Genomic DNA, 20,721 nt, shown 5'->3' on the forward strand with positions numbered 1-20,721 from the left:
TTCATGCCGCTGCAAGTTCACTGTTTATGTTACTCTGTTAGTAATTAGAAACAATACAAATATCTGATAGTACTCCGTCCAAAAAAAGAGTTCAAGTTTTTTAAAAGTAAACACTGATTATCCAAGAGCCCACTGCTGTTGAAGGACTATCAAAAGAGCCTTTATCATGGGCAGTGCTTTTCTTTTTTTTTTTTTTAAGATTTTATTTATTTGAGAAACAACAAGCAGTGGGGAGGGGCGGGGGGGGCTGGGGAGAAAGAGGAAAAAAAAAGCAGATTCCCTGCTGAGCAGGAAGCCGGATATGAGGCTCAATCCCAGGACCCTGAGATCATGATGTGAGCCGAAGGCAGATGCTTAACCTACTGAGCCACCCAGGCGCCCCAGTTCTTCTCCATTTTACTCTCCATTAGCTGGGTCTCTTAAGTGTTTAAGAAAGAGGAGATTGAGAATGGAAATTAATCTTCTTTTGGCAGACTGAGGTGCATTATTTGCCATGATCTTTGCAGAAGTACATAGTTAAGCATCAATTTGTCACTTAGGGAGCAAAACAGTAAATTTAGGCAAAAACTTTGTAAACAGTTGCGACATCATGAGACTTATTTTTTTTTTAATTTAAAAAGATTTATTTATTTGAGAGAGAGAGAGCACGAGCTGGGGGAGCAGCAGGCAGAGGGAGTGGGAGAGAGAGAATCCCAAGCTGACTCAACACTGAGCATGGAGCCCAACACAGGGCTCCATCCCACAACCCTGAGGATCATGACCTGAGTCAAAATCAAGAGTTGGATGCTCAGATGACTGAGCCACTCAGGCACCTGTTTTTATTTTTTATTTATTTTATTTTATTTTATTTTTTTAATTTTTTTTTTTAAAGATTTTATTTATTTGACACAGAGAGAGACAGCGAGAGGAGGAACACAGCAGGGGGAGTGGGAGAGGGAGAAGCAGGCTTCCCGCCAAGCGGGGAGCCCGATGTGGGACTCGATCCCAGGACCCTGGGATCATGACCTGAGCCGAAGGCAGACGCTTAACGACTGAGCCACCCAGGCGCTCATATTTTATTATTTTTTTAAAGATTTGTCAGGGCGCGCTCAAGCAGGGGGTGCAGCAGGCAGAGGGAGAAGCAGGCTCCCCGCTGAGCAGGGAGCCCAATGTGGGACTCAATACCAGGACCCTGAGATCATAACCTAAGCCAAAGGCAGACACTTAACCGACTGAGCCACCCAGGTGTCCCCAGGCACCCCTTTTTAAAAATTTTTTTTATTAAATCTCTGTGCCCAACATGGGGCTCAAACGCACAACCTGAGATCGAGTTACATGTCTACCGACCATGTCTACTGACTGAGCCAGCTAGGCTCCCCCGTGAGACTAATCTTCAATCAGAAGATCTCTAGGGATATTTTATATCTCAATAAGGATAAAAGTAATGAAAGAAGTTATGAAAAATATAACAATTGAACTTTTGGGTTTGATGCAGGAGGCTGCATAATTAAACAAAAGTGACTTATTGACTTATTAAAGGAGACAGAGAAGGAAACATCCTTGAACTTGACTCACCAATCTGGCCCTGTTGGTAACTAGACATGCTAGGGTCTATGTCGTCAGTTGTATAAAAGAAGGAAGTAATTGGTGCCTACCAATACCAGGGTGCATATATGTATATTATCTTATTAAAATGGGATAAACATCCTTACTCTGTCTACCTTATAGAATTGTTAGGATGATAAAAATGAGATAAAGAATGTGTATGTTCTAGTATCTGTAAAGTATTATACAAAGATAAAACATTTTTTTATTCAGAGTATTCCTTCACATTTATTTAGATATAAAGAAATTAGAATGTGGAAAATAGGAAAGCTATATATTTTTGTCCTAGTATTGTGTTTCCTAAACTGAATTACCAAAATCAGTTGATACGTGTTAATTTTTATTATTTTTATTATTTTTTTAAGATTTTATTGAACTTTTTGAGACAGAGAGCACGAGAGGGGAGAGGGGCAAAGAGAGAAGGAGAAGCAGACTCCTTGCTGAGCAGGGAGCCTGACACAGGGCTCGATCCCAGGACTCTGAAATCATGACCTGAGCTGAAGGCAGATGCTTAACTGACTGAGCCACCCAGGTGCCCTGATAGTTAATTCTTTTAAAATTGGAAGTTAGCTTAAAAAGCTATAACTATTGGGTGCTTACAATGTTTTATGATTGTTATTAAATGAGATGTACATGTGTTCCTTAGTAATTTTTATAATAGTTTTGTGAGGTAGATAGTACATCATTTTCACTTATGGAAACTAAGGCTTATTATGACAAAGCTCACACTATTAGGTAGTGCAACCAGTATTCTAACTTGGGTTTTTTCTCTTAATTGTGTGCTTTACCATTACAAGTATGACTTCTGTTCTTACTGTCAGTCAGTAAAAGATCTTTTCATTGGGTGCCTCTTGCTCTTTTCCATCTTTATTTGCCATTTATCCTAATTTTTTTAGCAAATATTTGAGCACCTACTATGTGCCAGGCATTGTTCCAGGTGATAAGGTACAGCAGTTAATGAAACAGACACCAATCTCTGCCCTGGTGGAACTTAGATTCTAGCTTACATGATATTTAAAAACAAATGATTAAAACATAAAGTGTGTCAAATGGTGATGGATATTATGGGGAAAAGTAGGAAGAGAGATGGTAGTGCAGGATATTTGGGGGAAGAAGCTTGTTCTCTATTATCCATGAGGTTTAGATCTAGAATTGCAGTCTGAAGGATGAAGGATTACAGTAGGAGGCTTCTTGTGGTAAATGATATAAGTAGGGATTAAAAACAAAACAATTACCCCTTGTGGTCTCAAGAGAGAGATTATGAATACAGTTTTGCCAGGAGTACACCAAGTTCTGGGACACCTCTTTATCGTGGAGGCCAGAGAAGGGGAATCTTGTATAACTTTTCCTGTACTACTGCATGTTTTGATAAACCTCATTCCCACTGAGTGATTCAGTTCTTTACAGGTGCCAAAACAAATAGTATTTTATAAAGTGTATTTTCCTGTCATCTCCTCAAAGGAAATAGGTTGAACTTTGCGTCGGACAAGTCTTCTCAGTTTCATAGTGTTTAAATACCAAAGTATATTATTTTTTGAGTCCAGAGTACTATAGAAAGCAGTATCTCAGATCATAGCTTTAGAGAACTTTCCGAGGCACTTTGCTATCCTATTAATCACAATTTAAAAGAATGGAAATCTAATTAAGCATGAAAAACCTTGCCTAAAATACTAGTTCTCCAAAACCCAATACTGAGGGTTTTGGGACAAAGCCCAGATTTGTGGCATTGGAAAGGTATCATAATCTGACAGAAAGAGCATAGCTTCTGGAATAATAGATAACTGGGTTCAGTTTTTGCCTTTGCCTCTAACCATTTACATTACAGCCATTACCTTGAACAAGTTACACCATCTGTCTAGGTCTCAATTTCCTTATCTGTGTAATAAATAATATGAAGAATAAATTAAGAGGCAGTCGCCATCAAATTGTAATACATCACAATAGTACTATAAAAATGTAAAATGCTATAGGAGTAGAAATAAGGCAAGCAGTTTTATTTGGTTCTGGGATGAAGATCGGCAAGCTACTAGGAAAAGGAGAGTTAGATCATGAATGATGAGTTGGAGTAATGGAGTACAAAACCAAGAAAACCACTTTAGAAGGAGGATCCAATGAGGGCAAATACATGGATGTATTAAAGTATATATCTTTAGTAAGGACATTACCTCTTCTAATATGTTTCTCTTTTTTTATATTGATGTATAATTGTCATACAATATCCTCCTAGTTTCAGGTGAATATATTCCTTAACTCTCCATGTCTAAATCCCTCTCGCAACATGTTCCCATAGTTTTCTTTACCCTAAATCAGTACCTAGTAATCTGTTCAATGCACTTCTGTTCTCTGCTACAGTATACATTCCTTTGGGGCAAGAATCTTAATTTCTCTTGCTTACCATGTATTATTCTTTATACACTAGACACTTGGTGAGTATTCATTGAATGGATGAAGCAAAACTACATTAAAAAAAAGTTTTCAAGAAGTACATTTTGAAGTGTCTTTGAATGCCACACTATACATTTAAATTTAGTCCTATGAAATGTAAAGCTGTGATAGCCATTTAAGCAAGGAAATTAGTTTAAATAGAAGTAAGTAGTATTAGTAAGGATTCCATCCTTAGTTATGCTTGGGTAAATTACCTTCTTTTGGGGTTGCCGTTTTCTTATCTGTTTAACAGTATTGATTATTTCTAAGTTTCTTTTGAACTGTAATACTGAGGGATTGTTTAATTCCTGCTGCCAGGTGTTTATCTGGTTGTGAGCCTTTGAAGGGAAAATAGTGCTTGGCACATGGTGTATGCTCAATAAATATATGTTCAGTTAAAAACACAAAGCATAAATCAGGACTTGTTAATTGGAGAGATTAAATAGGCTCTCAGCACCTTTACCTCTGAGGTACAAGATGAGCAGAGAGCTAGAACTGCTACTGTTTATTGGTTAAAGCTTTCTGAGTATGTTGCATTGTTTGTTCTCTTGCTGTTCTGGCAACCAAATGGGAACATTGCCATAAAGTATTCAGACCCAGGTTTTTAAATGGTAGATGAGTTTAAGTTTTATTCCAGGAGTCAATAAATATTTGAGTGCATAAGTGACGTATTTTTATACTTCTTGCTGGGAATTTTTGGCATGAAACTTACTGGTAATGTTCATGTTGAGTTGAACTCTTTAAGAAACCATGGGATGGGAAGATTGAGTTTTTAATGGATTTCTGATTTCTTGCTATGTAAGGTATTTCCCAGCTCTAGAATTTCTGCTTGCTCTGCCTTGAATTTATTTCTCTTGAGTGTGACTATGAAATTTTATTTCTTAAAAGCATCGTGTTAATATTTTAAATTTAAATATCAGTAACATTAGAAAAACCTTATTGTCTTGTGTGCTTTCAATTTCATTTATGTGTACAGCTTTACAAATTAAAGGGTAGAAAACAGAAGTTTAGTACTTCATAGTTTTTGAAGTCCAAGAACAGAGTTGTAACTTATGCCAAAAAAATCACTGTAGGTAGGCAGTTATTCTCAAGGGAATCTGTTTTATTGTTTTGTTTTGTTTTTATTCTGAAATATCCTGGCCCTGAATAGCATCAAATTCCTTCATTATCTGGAATAAAAAGCCTAAGTTGTAAGTAGTGAAAGTCTTGGGAAAAGATTTTGAAAGTATTTTTTTAAGTTTTTCCATATGTATTTTGTAAGAATTAGAGCATAACTGAATATCTGGCAGACATTCTATATGAGTATCTTTATGGTTTTTGTTTTTCAGGCATTTTTAAAATATTTAATCATTCATGAGTTGAGCTTCATTCTTGAGTCATGGATGACAAGGCTTCTGTTGGAAAAATCAGTGTCTCCTCAGACTCAGTATCTACTCTTAATAGTGAAGATTTTGTCTTGGTTTCCAGGCAAGGAGATGAGACACCATCTACAAATAATGGAAGTGATGACGAGAAGACAGGACTCAAGGTAAAACTCCATAACCTAAGATTCTTTTGCTTAGCCTTGCTAAGCTCATTGCAAAACTTGGCCTATGATAGGAAGGTATATGGAGTGAAACTGAAAAAATGGAAGAAATATCCTAACTTTTTTAATGCTAAAGACTTTTATTTATAATTAGTGACAGTGACAAATTTGTATTTGATTAAGGATTTTCAAATTGATTAGCTTCTAAATCTTTTAATACCCCAGTTGTCAAAACTAGTGGTCGTAGTGTATTTATCATTTTAGTATTGTTTTTATTTTCCCATTAAATTAGAGATGATTATTTCTTTTGTGTCTGGTATATGTAGTGTAAAGGCAAGGGCAGGTCAGCAGTGCTATTTATAAAAATAAGTTTTAGGATTACTGAAACTGAATATTAAATACTTGGATATTGGCCACTTTGTTTATATTTCCTAAGCCAAATGAACAACTATTTTTCCCATACTCTGTTAATCATTCTCTTTATGGATATAAATAAAAATATTCTCTGTTAATGTCATTTAAGATGTAAATAGCTTTAAAAATATTTCAGTTCTTGTTTATGTTTATTCTTTCAACAAGTATTTATTGAGTATTGACTGTGTGCCAAGTACTAAATACTGGGGATACACTGGTGAAGAAGATTGCAAAATCCCCTACCCTCTTAGAGTTGTTATTCCAATAGGGGAAACAGACTTTAAGCATGTAACAAAATGAATAGGTTAAGTAAATTTAGGTGCTGTAAAGAAAATCAGAGTGGGATACGTGGATAAAGAATGGAGGGCAGGTACTATTTTAGAAAATATCTTGAAATGACATTTGTGCAGAGACCTGAATGAAATGGGGAAGGAGGCCATGGAGAAATCTAGGAAGAGAGCTTTTTAAAGGGAATAGAAGATAGACCCTGAAGAGGACCACCCTTGTTGCGACAGAGATTAGAGCAGAGTAAATAAAGTACATAAAAAGTGGTAAAGAATGATAGCCAGTGGTTGGCAGAGGCTGCATCGTGTAGATCTTTGTAGAGCTTAGGAGAAACTTGGACTGTGTTATAAATGTGAAGGGAATTTTTGGAGAGTTTTCAAGGGGGAAATGATCTGATTTACATTTTAAAAAGCTCAATGGCTGAAAGAGACTTCCAGCATGGCAGCATAAGGAGCTCTGTGGACCTACTCCTTAGCAAAATTGGTGACAATTATTAAAAAACAAAAACAACTATTTACAGTCTTTGGAAATGTTCTAAAGGATATATAGCAAGTAAAGAAACATTTATTCAAGGAAATTTACTAAAATTTGGTAAAGAATCTGTGGTATTTGCACCAAGACCCATTGCTTCCCGGACCTATCCCAGCTGGGCAAGATGGTAACTCCATATCAGTGCAATCAAGAAGACAGGATTTCTACCCCCACCCCCCGCCCCCACTTGGAGGGCTATCTTCCAGGAAATAGCAGGGCAGTTGCATTTGTCATCCTGCCTCCAGCTACATTTTGCTAGCCAAGTGTGACTCAGAGATGGGGGCTCCCTTTTTTTGCCCAGTCCTCATTCTTGGGATGGAGGCTCTACTTTGGGCATAGTGCTGCTTAGAATACAGAGAGTCCAATTGCCCTAGCCTCTAAAGTAGTGGTTCCACACCACTACAGACAAACCAGGAAGACCTGAGACTTTTAGTGGTTACTAAGTACTCACCTTCTAAAGATGGGATGTCACTCAAAGCATGCTATTGTCCATCTCCCAACTTCACAGCTATGGCTCACAGATTTTCCCTGTAGTGAGAAGGGGGTCATAAAACAGCTCCTAGGGGCACTTGGGTGGCTCAGTTGGTTAAGCGACTGCCTTCAGCTCAGGTCATGATCCTGGAGTCCCAGGATCGAGTCCCTCATCGGGCTCCCTGCTCGGCAGGGAGTCTGCTTCTCCCTCTGACCCTCCTCCCTCTCATGCTCTCTGTCTCTCATTCTCTCTGTCTCAAATAAATAAATAAAATCTTAAAAAACAAAACAAAACAGCTCCTAATCCCTTCCCAGAGAAACTGACTACAGCAGAGTGTAGAGAAGTTCAAGCCTAAGGGTACTCTCAAAAACAGTAGAGCTTGTGGTGAAAGGTAATTTGAGAGGAGATTGGTAGATTGATTGAACATACAGATTTAAGTATAGGCTTACTAGGAGACTGACTCTTAATGTCAGAACAAATCTCAAACATGGACCTCTGAAACTCTCCCTTCAAAGTAATGTCAATTTGGTTAGTTTATTCTGTGGAGTAGTTTATACCGAAGTTCATTGGTGAAAACTGTAAAGCAATTGGCCATATTTAGTGGAGTTTAACATCTAGGTGTGGTCAGAGAAAGAGACCAAGCACTCTTCCAAAATTGCTCTCCTCTCAGGATGACTGTAGGCAAAGCCAAATCTCCCCAGGGGAGCAAGTCGGAGGCTTAACCCTATGGGAATTAGGGGCATAGAATTTACGAAAATAAGCTATCTAGCTACCAAATGAACAAGCAAGCATAAAAAATAACAAGTCCCAGAGTGGGGAGGCCAGTACTGTGAATTAGGACAACATACTATCTAAAATACCAAGTTTCCAACACAAAATTGTGAAACATGCAAAGAAACATGAAAAAATAACCCATATGTCATTTAAAAAAAAAGGCAGGCAGCAGATACTGGTTATGAGAGTGGCATGTTGGATTTAATACATAGATTCTTCGAAGTAGCCATTAAGTTCAATGAACTAAAAGAAATGCTTAAAAAAATAAAGTATGATGACAAAGTCATATCAGATAGAGAATATCATTAAGAAGATAGAAATTACAAAAAAAGGAACCAAATGGAAATTCCAAAGTGGAAAAGCACAGTAGCTGAAACGGAAAATTCACTAGAGGGGCTCAGCAGTAAATTTCAACTGGCAAAAGAAAGAATTAATGAAAGTTGTTTTCAGAAGTTTCAGGATGAAGTTTACTATCCTACCCTCAAAGAACAGTGATTTAGACAATCACTCATGGATGAGAGTGCCTTTGTGGGAGTCCAGCGGTCCATCAGAGAGGTTTCAGCATACTTGGAGGAAAAACCATCCAAGATTGGATCTATTGAAGACAATAAATGGAGCTGTTTTACTTTACCTGTGTCACCTTTTCCCCAAGACAGCACAGCTCAATGCCAATAGAGACTTCTCTGCCCATGATTTTCTCCATGTGGGAAATTGAGAGCAGGTGCTGGATTCTCCAGCTGTGTGAGATACTCCCAAAACCCATTTCTTTCTCACTCCATCCAGAATATTGCGTTGTGAGCTATACGACTTGGGGGTAGACAGTCATGCTGGGAGAACAACAGCTAAGGCTGGGAATGGAACATATCAAAGGAACACACATTTTATTAACTGCTTTGGGAACTCTATCAGAAAATTACTCATGAGCCACTGAGGTTGTCTCCCGTACTGATCACTTCAGCTGGCCTATGGCTATCACCAAGCTCTGTGCAGCTCACTCAGACACACCCATACCCAGTGACTGCCTTCTTATGCCTGCCCCTGAGGGCAAGAATGGTCAGAATGAGTCTTTGCAGATGGCCAGTGAGCATGCGTAGAAACTGGATTCCGTGGGATTGGGAGAAACCACATGCTTGAGCAGTCATCACCACCTTAGGAAAGCAAATGCAATGGAAATCATCAACAGCAGACTGGATCAAGCAGAAAAAATTATTACGAAGTAGAAGACAGATTATTTAACGTTATCTAGTCTGAAAACAAAAAAATTAAAAAGCGTGAAGAAAGCCTACATGAACCATGGTATACCATAAAAATAATCTATGCATTTATTGGTATACCAGAAGGAGAAGAGAGGGCGAAATGGGTTGAAAGGTTAGAGACCTAATGAATGAGAATTTCCCAAATTTGGAGAGAGATTTGGACATTTAAGTTCATAAAATTTATAATTTTCCCCAAGATTTCAACCCAAAGCGATTCTTTCCAAGACACATTATAATAAAACTGTCTAAAATAAAAGACCGTTTTGAAAGCAGCAAGAGAAAAAAAAATCACATGACAAGGGAATCCTTGTAAGTCTGTTAGCAGATTTCTCAGCGGAAATCTTGCAGGCCGGAAGAGAGTGGGATGATATACTCAAAGTGCTGAAGAAAAAACCAACCAAGAATACTTTATTCAGTAAAGTTGTCCTTCAGAAATGAAGGAGAGAGAAAGATATTCCCAAATAAGGGAATTAATCATCATCAAACCTTACTAAAAATGCTGAAAGGTGTTCTTCAATCTGAGATGAAAGAATACTAGCTAGTAAAATGAAAAACATGAAGATATAAAACACTGAAGAAGGTAAGTATGTAGTCAAAATCATAATACTCTAATACTGTAATATGGTGGTGTGTTAATTAATTCTAGTATAAAGTTTAAAAGATAAAGGTATTAAAAATAACTATAGCGATAATGAATATGCAATATAAAAAGTTAAATTTTTATATCAAAACCCTAAGATGTTGGGGTGGAGGGTGGAGTATTTGTATATGATTAAAGTTGTTACAAATGTTAAATGTACTGTTATATCAGTAAGATATTTTATGTAAGCCTCATGGTAACCACAAAGTAAAACCTACAATAGATAACATGAAAGATAAAAAGGGAATCAAGGTATACCACTTTGGAAAATTTCATTTCACAAAGGAAGACAGCAAGAAAGGAAGAAAGCAACAAGGGAACTTTAAAACAATGAGAAAACAATAAAATAGCATTATAAGTTCTTACCTATCAATAATTACTTTAAATGCAAATGAAATCTCTTCTCCAAAGAACATAGTGCTAAATGGATAAAAAATATGACCCCCACTATGCCTGTTAGAGACTCATTTCAGCCTTAAGGACACACACAGACTCAATGTGAAGAGATGGAAAAGCAATTCCATGCAAATGGAAACCAAAAGAGCGAGGGTAGCTACATTGATATCAGACAAAATAGACTTTAAGTTAAAAACTATAAGAAGAAAGACAAAGGATATAATATAATGAAAAATGGGTCAATTCATCACGAAGATGTAACAGTTGTAAATATATATATATTGAGCATCAGAGTACCTAAGCAAAAGAAACAGATCTGAAGGGAGAAATAGACAATACAATAATGATAAGGAACTTTAGTACTCTATTTTAAACAGTGGATCGATCATTTAGGCACAACATTAATAAGGAAACATTGGACTTGAACTATACCTTAGACCAAATGGACCTAACAGGCATAAATAGAACATTCTATCCAACAGCAACAGAATACTTATTCTTCTCAAGCATACACAGAACATTCTCCAGGATGGATCATATGTTAGGTCACAAAACAAATCTTATCAAATTGAAGACTGAAGTTATGCCAAATATCTTTTCTAACCATAGAGGTATGAAGTTAGAAATTGATAACAGGAGGAAAATGTGAAAATCATGAATATTTGGAAATTAAATAACATACTCATGAACAACCAGTGAATCAAAGAAGAAAACAAAAGGGAAATCAAAAAATATCTTGAAACAACCAAAAACACGACATATTTCACATTCCACAATGCATATGTGGAATCTGAGCCAAACTCAAAGTAAAAGAAGGTTGCCAGGGGCAGGAGGTGATGGTAGGAGAAATGAGGAGATGCTGGTCAAAGAGTACAAATTTCCAGTTGTGCAATTATTAGGTTTTGGGGATCTAATGTACAGCATTGGGATTATAGTTGACAATACTATATTATGTAATTGATTGAAAGTACCTAAGAATACATCTTAAATGTTCTCACCACATACACAGAAATGGTAATCATGTGAGTTGGTGGATGTATTAACTAACCTTATTGTGGTAATCATTTCACAATATATACACATCAAATTACGTATACCTTAAACAATGTTTTATTTCAATTAAGTCTCAAAGTTGGAAAAATATGTAAAAAATAAAAGACCCACAGATTTTTCATAAATAAAATGCGAGAAGTATTTAAAATCTTTTAAAAAATGAACTATTACCACAATCATGAAGAAATATCAAAATAAGCTGAATGGAAGAAGACAGACCAGCCCCCCCAAAAAATCTCGTATTGCACATTCTATTTATATATAATTCTAGAAGATGCAAAACCTGTCATCACAGAAAGCAGTTCAGTGGTTGCTTGGGGGTGTGTTGTTGGGATGGGGAAGAATGGGAGTACAGAGGGGCACAAGGAGTTTGGGGCATTATGGATATGTGGTGTATACGTATGTGGTTGTGGTGTATACATATGCCAAAATTCACCAGAGTGCACACTTACATTATGTGCATTTGAATGTACATGTGCTTGCTTTGGCAGTACACATACTAAAATTGGAACAATACAGAGAAGATTAGCATGGCCCCTGTGCAAAGATGACATATAATGTACATCAAATGTACATTAAACATCAAATGTACAAAAAAACAAATGTTTTTTTAAAGAAAGAATTAAACAATGTTTATTATTTTTACTTTTTTATTAAGTAGGCTCCACACCTAACATGGGGCTTGAAATCACCACCCTATGATCAAGAGTCACATGCTCTATGGACTGAGCCAGCCAGACACTCCTAAAAGAAGGAATTAATAAACTTGAAGATCAGTAAAATATCCAAAGAACAGAAAGAAAAAACAATGAACAAAGCCTCAGAGAGAGATGAGATGTTATTAGTTGTAATAACATACTCATATATATTTCAGAAGGAGAGGGGAAAAAATGAGCAGAAAAAATATTTGAAGAAATAATGTCTGAAAAGTCCCACATTTATTTATTGAAAAACAATACACCTAAGAAGCTCACCATACTCTAAGATAAACTCAGAAAGATCCACAAAAAGGCATATCTTAGTAAAATGTTGAAAACCAAAGACGAGGGAAATCTTCAAACAAAAGAAAAATGATTCATTTCCTACAAGGGGAACTCAGTAAGATTTACAGCTGACTTCTCAGCAGAAATAGTGGAAGCTTGAAGCCAATAGGATGACATTCAAAGTGCTCAAAGAAAAAACTGTCAACCAAGAATCCTAGCAAAACTGTTAGTCAAAACTGAAGATGAAATAAAAACATTCTGAAATAAACAAAACCAGAATTTACTACTATCAGAACCACCTTACAGGAAATACTAAAAGAAGTTCTTCTGGCCAAAAGCAAGTGACCCCAAACAATAATTTTAATCCATAGCACCAGTAAGGGTAACTGTTAATAATAAAGACAGTATGAATACATTTTTCCTCTTTTGCATTATATATACAATATGTATATATTGTACCTATAACATACAGAAATACAATCTATTTGCCAATCATAGAAAAACAAGGTAGGTCAGAGCAGAGCTGTATTACAGCTTAGTAAATGACTTAATATGGTAATTCAAAACTACAAGAGCCAATGAAGAGAACCAGGATTGATAAAATTAATATAACTAAATATGTTTGTTTTCTCATCTTTTTTAAAAACACAGAATTAAGTAACAATTATAAAAATGTGTTGATTTGTAATGTAGATACAATACGTATAATAATACCATGGGGGGAATACTGCTATATTTGAATAATTTTTTGTATCTTACTTAGAATTAAGGTAGTATAAATTAGAAAGTGATTCTAATAAATTAAGATACGCATGGCAAGATCTACAGCAACCACTAAGGTGGTATGTGTGTGTATATATCTATATATCTATATTATTAAAGAAATGTCAATGCTGTATTAGAAAATATTCACGAAATACTAAAAAAGCAGTAAAGGAATAAAGGAATGGTAAACATATAAAATAGTTGCATAAAAAATAAAAAGCAAAATGGCACACCTAAATTGAACTGTATCAATAACACAATGGATTAAGCAATATAATAAAAAACTGTCAGCAGTCAATAAAAAAATATCTAGCTGTATGCCCTTGGCAGGAGACACACATTAAATTCAGATACAAACATTTAAAATAAAAAGATGGGAAAAGATCTGTCATGCAGACAGTATGGGATAGAGCTTAAATGTGTATGGGAAAATTTCTACCTGTAAATTACTATATTATGAAAGAAGGAAAATCTCAAATCAGTAACCTCATCTTTCACCTTAAGACATTGGAAAAAGAAGAGCAAACTAAATGTAAAACAGGCCAAAGTAGGAAATAAAAGATCAGAGCAGAAATCAGTGAAACAGAATAGAAAAGTAATAGAGAAAACTTAATAAAACAAGAACCTGGTTCTTTGAAAAGATCAACAAAATTGGCATCACTTTAGTTTGACCAAGAAAAAAGAGAGAGATTACTAGAATTAGAACTGAAAGAGGGGACGTTACTGCCAAATTTACATTAAATAGGATTATAAAGATTTATTAGGAATAGTAATATGCCAAAAAATTAGAGAATTTATTGAAATGGATACATTTCTAGAAAAATACTAATGAGATTTAGTGTGACTAGGCCTATGACAAGAAGTTGAGTTAGTAATAAAAAATGTACCCACAAAGAAAGCTCAGGCCTAGATGGCTTTATTCCTGAATTCTACCAGATGCTTAAATCAGAATACCAGTTCCTCACAAACTCTCCCAAAAAATAGAAAAGGAGAGACTATTTTATCACTAAATCTATAAGGATGATGCTGTGCCAATGCCAAAATTAGAGACATCACAAGAAAACTACATGTCAGTATCTCTTAAATATGGACACGGAAGTCCTCAACAAAATACCAGCATACTTAATTCAGTATATGAAAAGGATTACATACCATGATCAAGTGGGATTTATCCCAAGAATGTAAGTTTTGTTTAACAACTGAAAATCTGTGAATGTAATACAACATATCAGTGGAACCAAAAACAAAACCACATGATCATTTTCAGTAGGCACAGGAAAAATGGTGAAACCCAACACCTTTTTAGGAAAATGAAGAAGTAGAAAACAAATCAACTATGAATGGAACTTCTCAACCTGATTAACAGCATCTATGAAAAACTCACAGTGAAAATCATTCTTGCTGGTGAAAGAGTAGATTCTTTCCCCCTAAGTTCAGATTCAAGACCTGATGTCTGCACTTGAAACCTCTGTCCCAACATTGTACCACCAGGGCAGTTAGGCATGCAAAAATATAATATCCAGGTTGGAAAGAAGGAAGTAAAAACTATCTGTTTGCAGTTGACATGAATTTATATATGGAAAACCCTGTGAAATGTAAAAAAATTATTAAAACAAATAAGTTCAGCAGGATTGCAGGATATAAGATCAATATACAAAAAAATCAATTTTCTATATGCTTGCAATGAACAATTTTAAAGTAACAATGAAAAAACAATTTATGATAGCATGAAAAAGAATGAAATAGGGGCACCTGGGTGGTTCAGTTGGATAGGTGTCCAACTCTTGATCTCAGCTCAGGTTTTGATCTCAGGGTCACGTGTTGAAGCCCCAAATTGGGCTCCACACTGGGCGTGGAGTCTACTTAAAAAAAAGAAAGAAGAAATGAAATAGTGCTAAGTTAAACGAAAGTGCAAATCTTATACTTTGAAATCTGTAAAACATTGTTGAAAGACATTAAAGAAGATCTCAATAAATGGAAATTCATCCACTGTTCATGCATCAGAAGACTTACTGTTAAGGTGGCATTACTCAAACTGATCTACACATTCAGTGCAATCTATCAGAATCCTAGGTAACATCTTTGTAGATGTTTACATGCCGATTGTAAAATTCATTTTGGATTGCAAGGGGCCTTGGGTAGGCCAAAATAATTTTGAAAATGAACACAGTTGGAGGACTCAAACTTTGTAATTTCAAAACTTAGTATGAAGCAGTGGTAATCAAGACAGTGTAGTACTGACATAAAGATAGGTATATAAATCACTGGAATACATTTGAGGATTGAGAAATAGAACCATATTTTTGTGGTCAGCTGATTTAGACAAGGTTTACTAATGCCATTCAATTGGGAATGGTTTTTTGTTTTGTTTTTCAACAAATTGTGCTGGGACAACTGGATAGTCACATTCAAAAGAATGAAGTTGTACCCTTACCTCACACCATATACAAAAATTAGCTTAAAATCATTACAGCCTTCAGTGTAAGAGCTAGAAGTGTAAAGCTCTTAGAAGAAACATAGGGGTAAATTTTCATAACTTCACATTTGGCAGTGGATTCTTCGAAATCCACACCAAAAGCATAAGAAACAAAGGAAGAAAGACAACCCAGAGAATAAAGGCTAAACAACCTAAATGTTGAACTACTAAATGGGTAAATGTGGTATACAATGGAATATTATTTGGTCATAAAAAGGAGTGAAGTACTGATACATGCTACAACATAGATGATCCTCAAAGACATGTTAAATAACAGGTAAGTCACAATAGTCCAAAAATTACATGGCTCTATTAATATGAAATGTCTAGAATAGTCAAATCTTTAGAGGCAGAGGGTTGATTAGTTGTTGCTTATTTAGGTCTGGAGTTATTAGGGGAAAGGAGAGTTGATACCTAACAGGATACGGTGGTGTTTGGTGTTTTTTTTTTTGAGGTGATGAAAATATTTTAAATTGACTTTGATGTTGGTTGCACATATCTGTGAATATACTCAAAACCATGAGTTAGGGCGCCTGGGTGGCTCAGTCGGTTAAGCGACTGCCTTCGGCTCAGGTCATGATCCTGGAGTCCCTGGATCGAGTCCCGCATCGGGCTCCCTGCTCAGCGGGGAGTCTGCTTCTCCCTCTGACCCTCCTCCCTCTCGTGCTCTCTGTCTCTCATTCTCTCTCTCGCAAATAAATAAATAAAATCTTAAAAAAAAAAAAAAAAAACCATGAGTTATATCTGGCCTACTCCATGGAGAATGGGCAATAAAGAGGCAAGCCTGATAGCAAGAAGAGCAGATGGAAGGCTGTTTTAGTTATTAAAGGGAGAGATAACATGGGCTTAAGATTAGAAGATGAACGTGGTCTGATTCAGGATATATTTTCAAGGTAGAACTGATAGGGTGGGCAATTTATATGTGGGATTTGAGACAAAGAGAGAAATAAATGATGATTCCTAGTTTTTGGCCTGAGCTGTTAGGTATATAGTAGTGCCATTTATTAAAATGGAAAGAGCTAGGACCAGGATTGGGTTAGAGGGATCAGAAGTTGAACATACTAAATTTGAGATGACTGTTACATATCCATTTCTTGATGTCAAGTAGTTGATTGTATGAGATTGATCTTCTGGAGCAACTGTGGCTGGCATCAACAGTATATAGATGGTATTTAAAGCTATGGGATTAGATGAGATCACCCACAGAGTGAGCATAGAAACTGAAGAGTTGAGTGAAGAACTGATTCTTGGAGTACTTCAACATTGAGAGATGGAGATGAAGAGAAACCAGCAGAGAAGACTGAGAAGATATAAGTAGTGAGATATAAAGAAAACTAGGAGATTGGAATGCCTTGGAAGAGAGATGAAGAAAGTGTTTCAAGAGAGCGGGAAAAACCAGGTATGTTAGATTCTGCTGAGAGGTTGCTTTCGATGGTGACTGAAAAAAGACAGGAGAGACCTGGGTGATCCTTAAGAAGGATGTTTTTGTTTTTGTTTTTGCTTGCTTTTTTGTTTTCAGGAGAGAGATGAAATCATTAGCAACATTCGTGTGGGTTTTGTAGTAAATGGTAGGTGAGGAAGAAGTGATAGTATAACAACTGTTTTAAGGATTTTTGCTAAAAAAAAAAAAATATTGCATGGTAGGTGAAGAGGAATAGGGATTCCAGTGAGAGATTTTATGATACAAATGCACCGATGCGAGTTATTCAGTAAAGAGGGGGGACATTACTAGTACCAGAGAAGGGCCAAGTCTTTGATTAGGGAGAGAGGTTTCCTGTTGCATGAGTGGAGGGGTTAGCCTAGGAACAGTTTCTATAATAGGAAGGAAGACAGCATGAACAAGTACACATGCCAAATAGATCAGTCTTCTCTCTTTTTGGGTTTCTTTCACTTGAAAATTTTCTTGTTAATTTTTGAAGTACTGTTTGACTTACTCTTCCTGTTTCTAATTTGATGAGTCATTTATGGTAAATGGGAAGGACCCTCAGGGCTCCTCCAGAGAACTTTTATTCTTGCTCTGTCATCTATCTTGTTTACTGAAAAGAAATTGAGCAATATGCTCTACAAATTTAAAATGTTTCCTCTATGTGTTTTCAGTACATCTCTACAGTATATTGGCTTATTGCATGTAGAACTGGTAAGTGAAGAAAGTAATACAATTATTGTTCAGTCTATGAGATCAAAGTAAAGTATGATAGGATTATTGCAACATGTTGCTCAGTGATGCTCACTCATCTTTTTGAAACTTTGTTTTAGCAGCCACTACTAGATTTTAAAATTGCATTGGATTTAGGAAATACATTTAAAAGCCTGTCATTCTTCCATGCCAGAAGTCCTAATTGAGTGTTTTGTTGAATATTCAGTTGACAGCTAGTAATCTACCAAATGCTGTTTTTCAGTACTGAGGCTGACAACTCCCATTTTTGGAAATATGATGACCTAGAAAACCCAAAAATGTCCCAATACAAAATATTTAGGAGAGCTGAACGAAATATAACAGACACCCTTTCATAGCTCTATTCTTAAGAAAATAAATCCCAAAGGAGCAAAAGCAAAGAGGGACACTGAAAGCCAAAACTATATGTAAAAGCCGACACTGGGGCTGTACTGGGGGAATGCTATTCTTTATGACCAGTAGGTATGGGTTTTGATAGATAAATTGGGTAAGAGATAAGGCTTTGGGCTTTACAGAGAGGGATGTTGGAACTGAGATTTCCTTATATAGCACCTTCAGGGGATGATGCATCCTAATTGAAAGGATAGACTTGGAAAAAAATAACTTAAAATCACAGGAAGAAAATAAGGAAACTTAGCTTAAGTCTTTTTTTCTTTTTTAAATTTTATTATATTATGTTAGTCACCATACATTGCATCGTTAGTTTTTGATGTAGTGTTCCATGATTTCATTGTTTGCGTATAACACCCAGTGCTTCATTCAGTACATGCCCTCTTTAATACCCATCACCAGGCTAACCCATCCCCCACCCCCCTCCCCTCTAGAACCTTCAGTATGTTTAGCTTAAGTCTTCCTAGCATGGACATAGGTTTAGAGGGGAATCTTGTTGAGAATTTGTACCCATAGGCTTGCCTTCGGGTATTTGGGGTTTGAATTTACACTACCTGAATATTCCTGGGTTGGTAATACTTTTAGGGCACCTGACAGAGTCAGTTGCAGAACTACTCTGGAGGGACATGCCTGCCACCCAGGCTGCATGGTATTACCACAGATTACCCTGATAAAGAATATCAGATAATCCAAAATTTACAAAGAGCAAAGAACAGGTAAACCACAGCAGGATCAAATCTCACCAAAACTCGGGCATTTGAATTATTAGCTATAACTTTAAGATAAATATTGAAATGATTGAAGATTTGAAGAAAAATTTGAAAATATTAGAAATGAACAAAATTATCAAAAAATTTTAAAAGGCCAAGCAAACTTAGTGAAAATTAGAGCTAGTGAAGTTAAAGGTGCAACTGATGTGTTAAATAGTAGATTAGACATGGCTGAAGAGAAAATCAAATACCTGCCAAATGAATCTGCAGAGGTTACTTGGAAAATAGACTAGAATGGGAGAGAAGGAGTTACTTGAGATAATAGCTGAATATGTTCCAGAAGTGATAAGACAGAAATCCTCCGCTTCAAGGAACAGTGTGAGTCCCAATCAGGATGACAGTGAAACTGGCAAACATCACAAAGAGAAGCTCTTAAAAGGCTGAATGAAAACAGAGATGAATTGGACATGGTTCCTATCTTCAAGATGCTTATAGCTTAGGGTAGGTGATAGTTGTTAGGATTCTTGTTGCAGTAGCGTGTACTAATCTTTGCTTTGTAAAAAATTACCTCAGAATTGAGTGGCTTGAAACAATTTATTCTCATAATTTTGTCCATTGAGTGGGTAGTTTTGCTGGTCTTGTTTTGGTTCATGTAACTTCACTGATCTGGTACATTGACTGGTGACTGGGCTCAATTGGGATTGGGATGGCTGAATCTTTCTTTTCGTGTGGTCTTTAATCTTGGACTTCTTCATAGCAGCATGGTGGTCCTAGGGCAGATGTGGAAGCTGTAATGCATCTTTTAAGGCTAAGGCTTAGAAATTACAGGGTGTCACTTCTGTCACATTTTATTGGTCAAAGCAAGTCACAGGGCCAGTCCAGATTCTTGGGTTTAGGGAAATAGACTATACCTCTTGATGGAGGAGCTGTAGAGATATTGTGGTTATATTTAATTTTCAACCTTAATAGATATATGCTACAGTAGAGATTAACAAAGGGTGCTATAGAACAGAGAGGATGGAAACCTGTCTCAGCTTGGGGGATGAGTCTGAGAAGCCTTCTTGGCAACTAAAGACAATGCTTTAGTTAAGCCCTTTATAGAAAGGCTTTATGTGATGGTGTAGTTATAAAAAAACACAGGTATTTTTCTTCATGAAATGGTTTGACAACTCACATCAAAATCGGAGAACTTTTCGTAAATTCAGAACATGTTGTATTTTCTTTACCTGACTCCTCTGGTGTAGGAATCTTACACCCTTAGTTCTTAACCAAAGATACTCTATAAATGTTGGTTGGAGGTGCATTGATGAGCTAGTACTTCTTTGCTGGAAAGTTCAATTAGAGGATTTAAAATTTTTTTTTTTAATCTTTTTCTTCTTGAAAAATCCAATGGACATTATTTTAGTTGGAAAGAAGTTGCCAAACCGTACTAAAATAGCTGATATAGAAGTCACTGCTTCTTGGGGGCGCCTGGGTGGCTCAGTTGGTTAAGCGACTGCCTTCGGCTCAGGTCATGATCCTGGAGTCCCGGGATCGAGTCCCACATCGGGCTCCCTGCTCGGCAGGGAGTCTGCTTCTCCCTCTGACCCTCCCCACTCTCATGTGCTCTCTCTCATTCTCTCTCTCTCAAATAAATAAATAAATAAATAAATCTTTAAAAAGAAGTCACTGCTTCTCACTTAGAATTGCCTAAACTAATCTTCTGACTCAGTTGCTTCTATAAATGCAGTTTTGCTCTCAAGGAAATAGACCTGTAGCCACTTCTACCATATAAATTATTACTTTTATTTGATATATTTAGAAAGGACAGATGTTATTCCAGTAATGGGTCTGTCACATAAATAGTAGGTGTGTTCTTAGTTTTCTC

The 20,721-nt window shown here is 36.3% G+C and overlaps 1 protein-coding gene and 1 non-coding gene across 5 annotated transcripts in view; both read left to right on the top strand.

Annotated features, from left to right (window-relative positions):
- The window catches only part of RABGAP1 (RAB GTPase activating protein 1), a 155,411-nt gene that overhangs the window by 13,587 nt on the left and 121,103 nt on the right, over positions 1 to 20,721 (top strand). For all 4 annotated transcript variants that reach the window (XM_021691691.1, XM_021691689.1, XM_021691692.2 and 1 more), the window contains exon 2: positions 5,337 to 5,536. In XM_021691691.1, coding sequence (XP_021547366.1) covers positions 5,387 to 5,536 — 150 coding nt within the window. In that variant the 5' untranslated portion in view covers positions 5,337 to 5,386. The remainder of the gene's footprint in view (positions 1 to 5,336; positions 5,537 to 20,721) is intronic.
- On the top strand, positions 11,830 to 11,937 carry LOC123326527. Its single transcript, XR_006541150.1, has one exon. It is a non-coding gene; the product is annotated as a U6 spliceosomal RNA (small nuclear RNA).

Source organism: Neomonachus schauinslandi, chromosome 13 (assembly GCF_002201575.2).
Source record: "Neomonachus schauinslandi chromosome 13, ASM220157v2, whole genome shotgun sequence".
NCBI classification, from domain to species: Eukaryota; Metazoa; Chordata; class Mammalia; order Carnivora; family Phocidae; genus Neomonachus; species Neomonachus schauinslandi.